Source organism: Astatotilapia calliptera, chromosome 7, assembly GCF_964374335.1.
Source record: "Astatotilapia calliptera chromosome 7, fAstCal68.1, whole genome shotgun sequence".
Classification (NCBI taxonomy): Eukaryota; Metazoa; Chordata; class Actinopteri; order Cichliformes; family Cichlidae; genus Astatotilapia; species Astatotilapia calliptera.
The window spans coordinates 13472316-13487384 of NC_137428.1; the positions used below are offsets into that span (position 1 = coordinate 13472316).

Below are 15069 nucleotides of genomic sequence, written 5' to 3' on the forward strand. Positions count from 1 at the left end.
TCACAATTAGGTTTGGTAGCTTTTGGTCCAGATCTAGAAAAATACTAACTGGCTTGGCTTGCACAGCACTTGGACCGATTTCACTTGGAATTTCCATAATATATTTTAATATGTACCTATATTTTAATACTCATACTTTTCTATAAATTCAAGACTTTTACTTCTAACAGTGTGATATAGCAAGTTTTTAAAAATAAGTAATTGATTGGGTGAACATCGATGCAAGAATATACATGCTGCCTGCTCTATGGCTTATCGTCAGACTAGAGGAACAGGGCGTTGTTTGAAACAGGGCGGATCGCTTGGAACGCCAGGCTAGCAGGTACTAAAAAAGTACCTGGTACCTATGAACTAATGGAAAACCCTGAAAACCATAGCGAACCATGCCGATTGGATCCCAGTAGGTACTAATCGAAAAAGGGGATCAAGGAAAAGGTGTAAGCCCTGATCGCACCAGTCTCAGGGTCCTTTAAGTCCTGTGCTGTTTAGCAGTCAGCCATTCTGCAGTATCTCTTTAGTCTGAATCTGCTCCAGGAAAAGGTACCGATGGTAAGGAAGACATCATGTTTAGTGCTGGTTCCAAAGAAAGCCACCTCTTCTGGCCTTAATGACTTCAGCCCAGTTGCCTTGTCGTCATGTTATGAAGGTGTTGGAGAGACTGATTCTTGCTCAGCTTAGCTTGCAGGTGAAACATCTTTCAGGTGGGGGTGGATGATTCTGTTATCTACCTGTTGCAGCATGCTTACCTGGATAGTACTGGTTGAACTGTGAGAATCATATTCTTTGATTTTTCCAGTGACTTATACCATTAATACCATCAAGCCACTTCTGTGAAAAGCTGCTCAGGATGGGAGTCGCCAATTCTACATTCTCCTCGATTGGTAACTGTCTCTCAGAAGACACTGCATTAGTTGGGTGTATTAAGGGTGGGCAGGACATTCAGACTCCTTCTGAATGTCAACAAGACAAAAGAGATGGTGGTTGACTTCTGGAGGAAATAAACTGCGACTAGGCCATTCAACCTTATGGGTGAGTAGGTGGGGACAGTGGACAGATACAGGTACTTGTGCGTAGTGGTAGTGAGTGCCATCTATTTTGCTGTCGTCTGCTGGGGGGACCTGAGTGCCAAAGATGCCAGCAGGATCAACAAACTCATCCGCAAGGCTGTAAAAAATTTGGAGATGTTTGAGTCAGTGAGGGACAGGAGGTCACTAAACAAACTGCTACATCATGTACAGCCCATCACACCTGTTCCACTAATTTCTGAGGCAGCAGACCTCCTTCTCCCTCAGACTGATTGAACCTCGCTGCCATAAGGAAATCATTCTGATATCTCATAGCACAAAGCCCTTAACAGGGTATATCCTGGATAGGTTGCAAATATATAATAGGGCCAATATGGAGAGACAGACAACCACTCAATCTAAAACTCACATCCATTGGCCAATTTAGAATCACAAATTAACCTAACCTGTGAATGTTTTTGGACTGTAGGAAGAAGTCTGAGTACCTGGTGAGAACCCATGGAGACATGGCGACAAAGTGCAAACTCCAGACAGACTGGATTTGAACCTAGGACCTTATTGCTGTGAGGCACTGACGACTGTGCCATTTTTTTCATATTTTGCAAAACTGCACTAAATTGAATCACTGTAAGAGCATTAGCATGAACTCTAAATAACACTGGAAATTAAAAGAACACTATGAACAATAAGACATTTGTTACTGTTAAGTATCATAAAAGCTCTATAAATATTTACTGTACTGTGTTAAGAGTAGAGCAATGGTGAAGAAACTATTAAGATAAGCTGCTGAAGTAAAAGTACTCATAATAGACTATAAAAATACTTTAGTACAAACAAAAGCCCTGCATTAAAAAGTCCAAAGTAAATATCTATTACTAACGAAAAGTACTGGAATACCTAAGAGCACATAAGACAATGATGGCTAATTTAAAGTGTCTAATATGCAATAATGTGGTTTAGAAAATATTAATTTTTTTTATTACTAATTCAAGTACCGGTATTGCACCTGGTTAGCTTGTACTCTTTAAACACTTTTAATATCTGTATCTACAAATGGTTTCATAAATATCCAGTATATCCTTATAATACGTTAAGAATTACATTCACAATTCTTCCCTTTACCCCCCCTTTTTAACTAGATTTACTATTTTGCTTTTATTATAAGTAAAAAGAATGTGTGAAGATTTTTTTCATTATAGAACATTGCTGTATGTGATCAAAGCAAGACAAAGCAAGGAGCAAAACTGCATGTTATAAAATCAGATAAATACTTGGGCACCATGCTGGCAATCACACATGAAACCAAACTAGCATAAAATATCAAAAAGTTGTCTTTACTTCTTCATTGTTTTAATTGTATTTATAAATTGTGTGACGATTATATTAATAATAATTAGAAAACACTCAAAATAAATGACATCAGTAACCAACAGTAATGACATTAAACAATAATTATTAAACAATAACTCAAGATTGAATCCAGGCCAGTACAAAGAAAGCAAGCATTTAGGCTGATGTAAAATGTTCATTCAGTAAGCAGACTGCAGGTTAAAAGCATTTCTGTTCAGTGTACATGGAGGCATTGAGACACATGCCCTCTAGTCAGTCATAAAAACAAAATTAAAGCTAGAGATTCAACACTTCTCTTAATTATTATGCCCTTCCATTTCTCTCCAGAAGAAGGCACAGTCATCACATTCAAAAACATTTACATCCCTTCACAAAAAAGTAACATGTAAAATCACCATCGGTATGAAATGAGTACTTTTTCATTCCTGCAACTCAGCAGGGATTGCTAAAAATGTAGTTGTATTTCCACTGAAAATGGGCAGATTTTATCATTGAACAAGCACAGATATTAACCAGAAGATTGATCTCCTAAATCTGTGTTCAGGACTCTAAATATTCAAATTCTTAACATTTAGAAGATGGAAAAAAGTGTCCAGGTGAGAGAAACTTGTAGCCATTCCCAGAGGGAAGTCTGACACCTCCTTTAGAATGTGTGAGAAGGCCAGCTGGAGATGGAGGTGGTTTAGCCTCCAGGTTTGGGTGAACATTTGGTCTGTCATCAGTGTTGTGGTCTTCAGGTTCCCCTACATTTTTCCTGATAGACTCATTTCTAGGTGAGAGATTCAGCAAACCCAAAACATCTTTCTGAACTGTACTCATTTTTTTATTCTCACCTCGGAGTAAGCTGGCTGGACATGGCATGTTGGGTTTCTGGCTGGCGTTGGCCCAGTAAGTTTTTAAATTGTGGATTGCCTGGATTTTGCTATCCTGTTTGGATTGATGCAGCTTAGGGGTGATTGCTGGGCTAGAAGAGGCTGAAACAGATCCTGCGGAGGAATAGGAAAGGGCTGGGGATGGAGCACTGTCAGCAGGAGAGCGTGAAGGTGAGATGTGGGCAGTGTAAGGCGAGCTGGGGTATTTCAGTTTGAGCTGAGCCTGTATGTGCACATCTGGGGAGACTGTAGGGAGAGGTGAACCCTGATCTTTTACTGAGAGAGATAACGAAGGGGATGAATGAGCTTGGCTGCTGTAGACTGAGCTGATTTTCTGCAGTGATGAGGAGCGAGATGGTGGTTTAGGCCGAGTTGGAGGAGGGATTGAGACAGAGGTAGAGAGCGGTGAAAGATGACTAGAGAGTGAGAGAGGAGACTTTAGACTTGCCCTACTTGTTGGTCGGCTAAATGCACTGGTCTCAGAGGGCTGAAACCCTTGGGCTCCATTTGTAGGAGTCAAAGTTGGGGTTGTTGGAGTGGACACCGATTTCTGTCTGCTGAGAGACTCATCTCTGCCCTCAGCTCCCTTCAGTGTCTTTCCTCTAAGGTTTGCCTTCTGCAGGCTCTCCACAGCTTGCATGTGGCTCTCAGTCTCCTCCAGGATCTTCTGGGCCAGCTCCTGGGGATCCAGTTGTCCTGCAGGTCCTGTCCTTTCCTCTTGGGATTTCACTGTGCTATCTGTCTCAGTGCTCGACTGGTCTGACTCAGAGCTGCTGACTTTTCCTTTCCGCTGAGGAGTTGAGCTGGAAAATGAAACATATAGATACATTTAAAAGAAGTTCAAGAGTAACTCTTTCTGACTTAACAAAAAGTATTGAACTTACATTTCCTTCTTGACTTTGGGGTTATTCTTAACTGTTAGTGGCAGCGTTGGAGCTTTTATTGGAGATGTAGGTGTGCTGATGCTTCCCTTTGAGGAAACTGTTAGAGGATACCCATGCCGCCCGGCAGATGCTCTCCCAGCACCAACTCTGCCAAATCTATGTCCTGCAGGTAGAGGCAGAGTGTCACACTCGCTTCCTCCTCGACCTAATGGCTCACTGCTTATAATGGAGTACCCCGCATACTCCTCGTCCTCTCCTTCTCCCGATAATACTCCTCCATTACTGGTCAATCGACCTCTTGATACACCACCTGAATGGGTGTAGAGGCCCGCGCCTTGACAAGGCTTCTCTGGCTGTTGATGTGAGCGCTGGCTGATGATGTCACTTCCTGCAGGCTCAGGTCTAGACAGGAAACTGAGAGATGAGGCAAGGGAGCTGAGGCTGTACACTGAGATGGCATCGCAGGAAAGGCTGTCAGGGCACATGGGGGGCAAAATCGAGGGTTGAGGTGGGTAGCAACCTAAGGAAAGGGGTAAAGAGTGTGGCTGGGAGGCTGACTGGGAGGAGGACAAAGACTCCAGGGAGGATGAACTGTCTATGCTAAGTCTCTTGGGAAGCTCTGTTGAGTCTGATTAAAAAGAGAGAGAGAGAGAGAGATTTGAAAAATTTGTTGAAAATTGGGAAAGATTTAGTAAAAGAGAAAGTCCAAAGTCATAACTTATTTTTTACCAAACAGTGCTAGAAGAGACTGAAGGGCAAAATGCATGATGCGTCTGCTGGCCTGTTTTCCAGTCTTCAGCACCACTTCCTCCTGACCAACTTCACAAAGGTCAAAACCTGACAAAGACAGAGCACAAAATCCAGCCAAAAGCCAAATCTGAGTACTTCAGTGACAAATAGTAAGCTTTATGTTCTTCACTGCTAAAGTAGTTAGTTACTTTATTAATTCATTTTAGATTACAAAATGAGTATGATGATTCTATATAACCACCAATTCCCAAAAATGTTGGGATGCTGTGAAAATGTGAATAAAAACTGAATGCAAGGATTTACAAATCTCGTATACCCATAATGTATTCACAATAGAACACAAAAAAATATCAATTGTTTAAATTGAGAAAATGTACAGTACCATCTAAAGAAACATATTAGCATGGGCATGAATTTGATGGTAGTAACACGTCTAAAAAAAAAAAATGTTGAAATAGGTCCATGTTTACCACTCTCTTCTTTTGACAACAGTCTGTAAACGTCTGGGAACTGAAGAGACCAGCTACTGGATTTTTGGAGTGGACTGTTGTCTTGTCTGATGTATGAATCTAGCTACTTAACAGCTGGTTGTTCAGTTGTTGTATTTTTCATTTGATACGCCAGATGTTTGCAGGTGATCAAAAATCTGGATTGCAAACAGGCCAGTTCATCACCTGGCCATATTGTACAACAGCAATGGTTCGTTGTACAGCATGGGTTCATTATAATTGCGGTATGCGTCTTAGCATTGTCTTGCTGAAATATTCAGAGGCTTGTCTGAAAAAGATATAATCTGGATTTGAGTATACACGGCTCTAAAATCTATATAAACAACACGTTCTCACTCTCGAGGCGTAATATTTTACGCTAGGTGTCAAATCGTCAACATGTTACGCTTCCTGGCACCCAACATATTCCTAAATGACAAGATTGGAAAAATGAGGAAACATGAGAACCGTTTGGAATCAATCCACAGATGTTCGTTCATTTTCCTCAAATTGCTTTGGTAAGCACTATTTAACGTCATTAAAGTGCTGATGTTTTTGACACTGTGGGCATGAGTTTGCTGTCTATTGTCAATAGCAGTCTTCAGTCCGGGTGAGTCCCTACTGTGGTGGAACCTATTCTTAAAAAACAAAACATGGATCCAGCAATTTTATCCAACTACAGACCAATTTCTAAATTGTCTTTTCTTTCTAAAGTCCTAGTCCTTCTTCAGCGCCACAACTTTCTATATAAAAATGGCATTAGTGAAGTATTTCAGTCTGGTTTTAAAGCACACCACAGCACTGAAACTGCTCTTTTAAAAGTTTTTAATGACCTTTTAACTTTTACTGACTCGGGAGATCCTGCCATTTCAATACTATGAGACCTCAGTGCTGCCTTTGACCGTAGATCATAGGATTCTTATCTCTCGGCTTGAACACTGTCGGAATCGAAGGGACTGCATTGGAGTGGTTTAAATCTTACCTGTCCAACCAATGCTTTTCTGTTAGATTGGGGGATACATCATCCTCAAAAAACCCACTTTCTTGTGGGGTCCCCCAGGGGTCCATTCTTGGCCCAGTTCTCTTTTCAATTTATATGCTCCCTATGGGTTTATTTTTTAAAAAGGATGTTAAGGCATGGATGACTTTAAACTTTCTTAACCTAAATGAACAGAAAGCAGAGGTGATTGTGTTTAGTTCCTGTGACCACTGCAACTTTGGCCCCTTAGAAATTTATAAAAAACCTTCTGCGAGGAACCTAGGAGTTATCTTTGACTCTAATCTAACGTTTGACAAACAGATTAATGCTGTAATCAAATCAGTTTCTTTCATCTTCGGCTACTTGCTAAAGTGAAGCCATTTCTCTGTTTTAGAGACTTTGAGAGAGCTATCCATGCCTTCATTTCATCTCACCTCGACTACTGTAATAGTCTTTACTCTGGTATTAGTCTGTCATCAGTTAGCTGTCTACAGCTGGTCCAAAACCCTGCAGCACAGTTACTAACTGGCACACGCAAGCGAGAACACATATCCTCCATACTGGCATCATTACACTGGCTGCCAGTTAGTTTTAGAATTAGGTTTAGGATTTTATTATTTGTTTTTAAGGTATTGCAGGGGTTAGCACCCTCATACCTTTCTGATCTTTTAAATTGGTACACTCCTGCAAGGTCTGCGGATCAATTGCTGCTGGCTGATTAAAGCACAGAGATCGGGCCTTTGCCATGACTGCTCCTAAATTATGGAACAAACTGCAGGACCTCCCCAACATTGGACACTTTTAAAACCTGTCTGAAAACTGACTTTTACTCCATGGCTTTTAAATCAAAATGAGTTTGTATCGAAAGGAGCCAGCTGAGGTGGTTCGGGCATCTGACAAGGCGCCTCCTGGGTGAGGTGTTCCAGGCATGTCCCACCGGGAGGAGGCCCCGGGGCAGACCCAGGACACGCTGGAGAGATTATATCTCTCGGCTGGCCTGGGAACGCCTTGGTATTCCCCCGGACAAGCTGGAGGAGGTGGCTGGGGAGAGGGAGGTCTGGGCCTCTTTGCTTAGGCTGCTGCCCCCGCGACCCGGCCCCGGACAAAGCGGATGAAGATGGATGGATGGATGGAGTTTGTATTACTTTTATTTTTCTTATTCTTACTCAAATCTTCTAATTTTATTATTCTTTTTCTTAACTTTTATCATGTCTCCCGATGTTTTTATTTCTTTTGATTACCTTAATTGTACAGCACCTTGGTCAACATTTGTTGTTTTAAATGTGCTATATAAATAAATTTGACTTTGACTATTTGACAGATGGTGGTATGAGGCGTTTGTGCTAATATGATGTGTTCGGTTTTTGCTGAAGGTGGTGCTTTTCTTTAATGCTAAACATCTCCACTTTGCTCTTGTCTGTGCAAAGGACATTGTTCCAGATTTTTTATTTTATTTGTTCAGATGCAATAAAACAGCCATGCTGTCATGTTCTTTTTAGAGAGAGAAGGCTTTCTTCTGACAACCCTTCCAAACAAGCCATATATGTTCAGTGTTTTTCCAATTCATTACAAAGAACTTTATCATTTAACATACTAACTGTAGAGCTTGAGTCCTTTCTCACAAACATAATTCAGTAAAAAGCAAAAGCGTCTGATAAGGGGTGTTCAGTAGGTGATATGAAAGCTCACACAAAGACAAACAGGAAAATAAGTAGACATATAAGCATCAAAGACAGATGGAAAAGGATAAACAAAAGTATTTACAATGTAAACCAAGAAACAACACTATAAAAGAACCTTAATCAGAAGCTCAATGCATATAGATGTGTTTCAATATGTTCTGAATATTATAACATAATTTTTTGCTCTGTGCTAGTATTTACCGACATTTTCTTTACTTACAACTGACATGGGTGATGCAGTAGATCACTGACAAGGAGGTATAAAAAAAATGTGAAACTAAGTTTCTTTTAAGGATGACTCACCCAGTGCAGCCAGGAACTCGTGGCAGCCTGGCAGCCTCCAGAGCTGCACACTAATTGACACTTGAATGGGAGCCAGTGGAAAGTCTTGCTCTTTGTCGCCTGACTGCAACTGAACCAACACTTGGTGAAGCTATGGAGAGGAAAGAAGATATAATGACTGGAGTGCTGGATGAGTGTTTATACTTTTTCAGTTTTTAACTTATTTATTACCTCACATTTGAGAACATATAAGGATTGTATTAAATAAAAATACTCCAGTGTAAATCAACAATTCTCAATAAACAAGGACAGATAAAGCACGCACTTCACAAAGAATATTCAAATAAAACATCTTAGTGTCTGAATGTGTTTGTGCCTGCTTTGACGAGTGTTGTACTTTTGAACTCAAGCCAGAAGTTTCATCATGAAACACTTACCATTCCTGCCACACTTTTAACTGCCTTTGTGAGGTGTGTATGACAGAAGAAGAAACAGAACTTTAGTTATTTATTTTTGTGTAATTGTTGTGTTTGAATTACTGTATTCTCAGCCATGCATGAATGATGATGTGCTTATGCAGGCAATTCTTGATGATACCCATATAGTATTTATGGAGGGCTACAGCAAGCAAAGAATGATGAAACCAAACAAATGACTGCAAAATGAAAAATTAGAGTGAAGAGTGGGGGGTGCTCTGCACTTTACCAACTAGCTATACAAGCAATCTGTTTTAGTTATGAGTGGTTAAAAGACAAGTGTGCAGAATATCTCATGACCATGCTGACCAGATGCATGCTAGGGTTGGGAAACAACAATGCATGCAGTGTTGAGTGTGTTTGCAGAAAGCAGTCATGCAAATGAACTAGATTACTAACCATATTCAGTAAATTTTACTTCCCTACAGTTATGGAAAAAAATGGAAATCTCTCTCTTTCTGTATATATGCAATGCATGTGGGAACTATGGATGAATAGAAATATAACATCCTCACTGACTAAGAAGCACCTAATAGCTCAGGGCATCAATTAATGGTGCAACATCAGTAGAACACAGTTACTATCAAAGCTAGAGGTTGAGAGGCTACAACCCAGTGGGAATGAGTGAGCAGTGTGGACACAATGAGCCGACCCTGATAGAAGAAGCATTGGAAGTGAACTAGATGACGCTTAGCTACCTACAATGACAGAATTGCTGTTTTTACACCAGGACTCTAAGATCAGGCAAGCCGACCGGAGCTCTGCCTGGATTGACCATAAGACTCAGCCTATGACTCAGTGCCTTGAATAGTGTACAGGAACATCTGAGCTGCATATGGACTAAAAGTCCCCACTTTCAGATGGGGGGAGGGGGGGGGGAGGCACTGCAAAGGTGGTTAAGAATAATAGGGGTATGGTCATGTCGGACTTTGAGTTCCAGACAGACAAGCAGCTACTGGCCAACCAACATGACATAGTGGTGGACAGCAACACTGGGAAGAAGGGCCACAAGAAAATAGAGAGTTACCAGGGCCAGGAGGAGAAACTGGAGTAGATGTGGAAGGTAAAGTCCAAAGTTGTCCCAATGGTAATAGAAACATTAGGAGCTGTAACCCCAAAACAGAGGTCTCTGTTCAGAAGAGTGCATCTGCACCAGTTGGTCCTTCAGCCCCTGGTACAGCTAAAATAGAACACCCAAACTCCGAGGCCTCTGGTAGAGCACCCAAGTTTAAGCAACACAATAATACCATCCCCCAGCTTTTTGAGCTTGGAACTCTCAACGTTACTTAGGTAAAGGCCAAGAATAAAAACAGGTGGTGGAGGGAGATCTTATTTTTTGATGTGCGTAGTTCTTCAACCACTGTCATGACCACCTGTCCAACATGATAGTACCTTATGAATGAGCTGTTCTCCAGCCTCAGATGCTGTGACCAGCTTACAGAGTGCCTGTAAGGCTGGAGGAGTAAGACCTGGGGATGCACAGAAAGTTAATCAGAAATTTCTATAGCACTGTCATATCTTGATCACGAACAACTAATACAACCTAGTGTAACATTTTACAAAAGAGCTATAAGTTGAAATAAAAATATAATCTGAATTATTCTCTTGCTAATATAGGGTATCTTGCAAAAGTGAGTACACCCCTCACATTTTTGTAAATATTTCGTTACATCTTTTCATGGGACAACACTGAAGATATGATAGTTTGATACAATGTAAAGGCAATAATGGCTGTGTGTTAAATTATTTAGAGGGGACAGCAAATTTACACTGTTGTACAAGCTGTACACTGAGTACTTTGCATTATATCAAAGTGTCATATCTTCAGTGTTGTCCCATGAAAAGATATAATAACATTTTTACAAAAATGTGAGGGTTGTACTCACTTTTGTGAGATACTGTACATTAAACAAATATGATTTTATCAGTATGACTGATAGGAGATGTTTTGAATAATGGAAAAACTCTGTTACCAAGCAGTGACTGTAGAGTGGTACTGCACTGCTGCAGTCGATCCCCAGGATCTGACATAGGAAAAAAAACTGCCGCAGGGAGTCCAGCAACACTACCAGAGAAGTCCAACCGAAAACCCACTGCAGAGAGTAGGGCCTGCCACCCAGGCACCCCGCCGACCTTACCCAGCACAGAGGAGACATGTGGACATGAACAGAGAATACACAAAGGTTGACATTTAAAGAGAAGGAGAAGGAAAGACCAACACACAGACCTTATTCTCCACACTTTGCTGCGATGTGTACATTGGGTTACACTGGCCACTCTGAATGCGCTGTAGTGATTTCTCAACCTGTGGACAGAAACAGGCACAAATTGTGTTATTTAATCAGACTGGAATGTTCAGATGTGGGAAAAATGTGTTTTGAGGTGCCATTCACAAACAATTTAACATTTTCTGGACAGGACAAAACTGAAAGAAAATTAAAAGAAAACATCTTGATTGATAATCATGCATTTCATTAGCAATCAAGATGTTTTCTTTGTGTTGAACACAATCATGGGTGCTTCCTTAAGAAGCATTTTAATTCCAGAATTCACCAGAAAATAGCTTTACCATTTCTCATTGATACCTCAGATCTCTGTGCGTGGATTGTGGAGTGATATTTATACAGCAGTTTTCTAGTCTAAGCTCTACTACAAGCCTCATTCACACATTCATACTGCACTTTATTCCATAAAAGAGGACCGTAGCCACAATGGCAGCACTCACTGACATCATTCTGGACTCTGCATCTTTAAGGCTTTAATGTTAGGTTAGCATTTTACCCCCCTGCCATGCTATTTAGAGCCAGACGTGACCATAATGCTCTAAGGTATCAGCTAACACCAGCATGCTGGAACCGCAATGACTGTGAAATTTCGGCAACATGCTCTGATGGAAGTCTGATGATGATAACTAAAGTTATGATTCACTGTATTAGATTTTTATTGATCTTCATGAGAGCTAAGTATAGTCTCCCCAGTCTGTCACATTTGAATTCTTTTTCCTTAGATGGAGGGAAAGTGATGTCCCCAAATCAAGAGGGGTAGAGATAAGAAGCACTGCAGAAAAAAAGCAATTTGCTGTCAAAGTAGGTTAACACGTTCACACAGACCTTGCGCTGAATGTAATGACTTTCTTTATTGTTCAATACTTCTTTGATGCAAAGTCATAAAGTCATTAAAATAGCTCAGTATGAATTATCTAAACTTAATATAATGTTTTCATATGGGTTTTTAAAAACTTTTTTCAATCAACAGTCTTTAATTAAATGACATAAAATAACTGCTATAAAAAGCAGTTAAGCCAGTATTCACATTTGTGATCTTTACAATAGTTAATCTTTGGATGCTCTGACAAAAAATAAAAGCCACATTTCTAATTAAAGTGATTAAAGTCATGCTCATTTAAGATTTTCCAGTAGTATTTATGACAAATCGGCTGTCGTTTTATTGAACTGATATCTAAATTCATCTTTTGAATTTTAAACTTACTAATAGAGAACTAATAGAGAAAGCGAGACTGCAAAGTTTGAAGAAGTCTTACCAAGTGTAACAACACTCTCAGGGCATCCCTGGCCCTCTCTGGGTACTGAAGGATCTCTACCAGGGCTTGGCCAACCAGTGACATGGGACTGTTCAGCTTTACATCATTGCCAATAAGCATGTAACCTAAAAAAATACAACAAAACACATCTTTCGGTTTCTCGTGCATATTGAAACTGTGTTTTTTGGAGTTCTGAAATGTAAATGTAGCCGTCTCCAAAGCACCTTGGGTTAGCTTCTGTTGTTTAAATGTGCTGTAAGTTATGAATAAAATAGGCATGACATGTTTAAGGTAAAATTTTCATCGCCAGTAAATAACTTATGTAACACAGTGGGCTACATAATAAACTTGAAGAATAGAAACAAAGTGTTGATCCTGCTGTACTAGTATCGACCCAAAATCAATACCAGCATTGGTATCAATGCTATCGATAATTGGATTGATCCGCCCACTTCTAGTTCATGGTTTGCTCTTTCTCATACCTTGCTTGAACACACATATCACTGCTGACCAGTAACACCCCAACAGACTTGCCATATTGGATACAGTGGCCACAACAATTATTCTTTTTTTTAGTTTATAGCGTTTACGTATCATCTAACATATCTCAGACATTGACATTGCTAAGTTGTACAAACTAATTGGTTCCTTTTAGCTCATTTGAACGAAGAAATTGGTTAGCTGATAAATGCTCCACTATATTTTACAGCTACTCCTCTTGTGTCTGCGTGCTGTGGCTCAAAGCAACTGAGTCAAGCTTTAGTATTTTACATTAATGATTGTTTGCTAACCAGCCCAGTTGGAGGGGTGTGAGAAGTGCTTGCTGCTCTGCAGTGTCTTCATGGCTTCCGTCAGAGCTGCACTGGCTTTGGTCCCATTGTGAAGAGCTGTGTAGAAGGTGTGTGTGAACAGTTTAGAGGCAGCTACTGGCACAGGCCACAAAGAGACACACACACACTGGACCCCTGCAGCCAAGAACGCTCGAGTCAACCCCACAACTCCATCTGCTGTTACCTTGCTGCCGGACTCTGGGTACAACCTGAGGTGGCAAAGGGTCAAAGAGTTACATGGGACAGTCAAAAGCTAAGAAAAGCCTGTGTAAAAAACCAAATCTGTGAATAGTTATACCTCAGGACCACCAGTTTGACAGTCAGACAAAGGTCCAGTATATCAGCAGCAGTAAGAAGGAAATCTTGAAGTGGTGGACTATCACAGATACTCTCTACCTCACACACACTTTCACCATCCTCACTCCTTTCATCTGCTCCTCTGAGTCTCTCTGGGCTGCTCTTTGAAAACAAACCCTTCACTTTTCCACCCTGATCTGCTGCTTCGCCTGACACTGACATCCTGCGGGGTGATTTCTCCTTTGGTCGGCCACCTGCCCCATCTCCTCCAGCATGCTCTTGGCTAGGGGCAAGGACCAAAGCTGCAAGCTTCCAAGATATATGTGTGGCAAAGTGAACACACTCTGCTTGACTCAGAGCTGCTAAAATGCGATCCTTTGTGGCATTGGCTCCCGTTAGGGGATGACATCCCAGCTGCTCTCCCAGCCACAGGGCTTCCTCTTGGGCTGAGGGTAAGGGCCCCCATAGCCAACGGTCCATGACACTCGGTGGCAAATGAGGTGCACCGACCACTGCAGCCATTGAGCCTCCATCTGGACAAAATAAGTGTCCACTGCGTCGAGCATGAGGCTGCAGTTTGAACACATTTGATACAGAAATATTATAATAAGCAATAAATATTTTAAATAATTAATTGAATAAACACATATGTCGGAATAGTTTGACAAATACAATATATGTTACTTTACATCGATTATCAGAAATCAAAGGGTACCAAAATGACTTACCTTTATTGTTGCTCCCAGGCTGGCTAAAGAAGGTACAGAAATTAGACTGAACCTTTCATACAGGTACTCATTAGAGGAGCTGCCTTTGAGCAAGGCAAATGGAATTAGGTATAATTCTCCCTCCAGAACTAACACAAGTTGTCTGTGTCTACCCACGGGTCCACTACTGTGCATCAGGCCCTGTATAGAGAGAGGTGGAGGGCAATCGTAACACACAGATTTGTGTGAAAAACCATAAAGAAGACAAATTCAAATCGTGAATTGAAATATAAGTCTTTCCTTGGAGACACACATACATACCCCTTCCATTGGCGCTATGAGCAAGTCATAAAGGGCCCGCAGAGGAGGTTTGCCAGTGTTACTTGGTCTGAAGAGGGGAGAAGATAAGCCGTCCTTTACTGGAGATACAGTGGTACTGTACAGACTCGTCATGCTCTGACAGCTTCTATTAGAGGCAGAAATACACAAGAAATGTAATACACTCCAACATATAGTTATCCTGTTTGAAAACAGCTATGAACCTATAATCATGATGATGTTATAGTCATGCAGCTCTATGAAGCTCTACTTAAGCACTGGTGATATTAACTGAATGGTAATGTTAGCTTGCTAACTTGCTCATCAGGATTTTGAGTAATGTGTTATAGTTTAACATTTCCTTTTTTGTCACAATGAACAGAAGTTTTGCAAATTCAAGTAACTATAAAAACATATTTGCAATGTTTTTGTTTCCCTTCAAGTTCCTATGCATACAGCTTCTTACAAGTTAAATGTATCTAATCCTATGAAGACCTTTGTATTATGACTGCAACTGCAATATTTTGTGCCCATATTTTGTATCATGATGATCTGTTTAGTTTCCAATTAGATCCGATTTTTCACTGC

General features: G+C 40.7%; 1 protein-coding gene across 2 annotated transcripts in view; it reads right to left on the reverse strand.

Annotated features, from left to right (window-relative positions):
* Positions 1–2358: 2358 nt before the first annotated feature.
* Positions 2359–15069, reverse strand: part of ttc28 (tetratricopeptide repeat domain 28) — a 278633-nt gene continuing 265922 nt past the window's right edge. The window contains exons 23-35 of one of the 2 annotated variants that reach the window (XM_080304106.1): positions 14485–14629; positions 14185–14364; positions 13458–14026; positions 13121–13368; positions 12330–12454; positions 11016–11093; positions 10762–10921; positions 10181–10257; positions 8750–8773; positions 8334–8463; positions 4861–4968; positions 4132–4759; positions 2359–4050 (exon numbers count right to left, since the gene is read on the reverse strand). In XM_080304106.1, the coding sequence (XP_080160232.1) occupies positions 2940–4050; positions 4132–4759; positions 4861–4968; positions 8334–8463; positions 8750–8773; positions 10181–10257; positions 10762–10921; positions 11016–11093; positions 12330–12454; positions 13121–13368; positions 13458–14026; positions 14185–14364; positions 14485–14629 (3583 nt within the window). In that variant the 3' untranslated portion in view covers positions 2359–2939. The remainder of the gene's footprint in view (positions 4051–4131; positions 4760–4860; positions 4969–8333; positions 8464–8749; positions 8774–10180; positions 10258–10761; positions 10922–11015; positions 11094–12329; positions 12455–13120; positions 13369–13457; positions 14027–14184; positions 14365–14484; positions 14630–15069) is intronic. The other variant, XM_080304107.1, reaches the window with a different exon arrangement.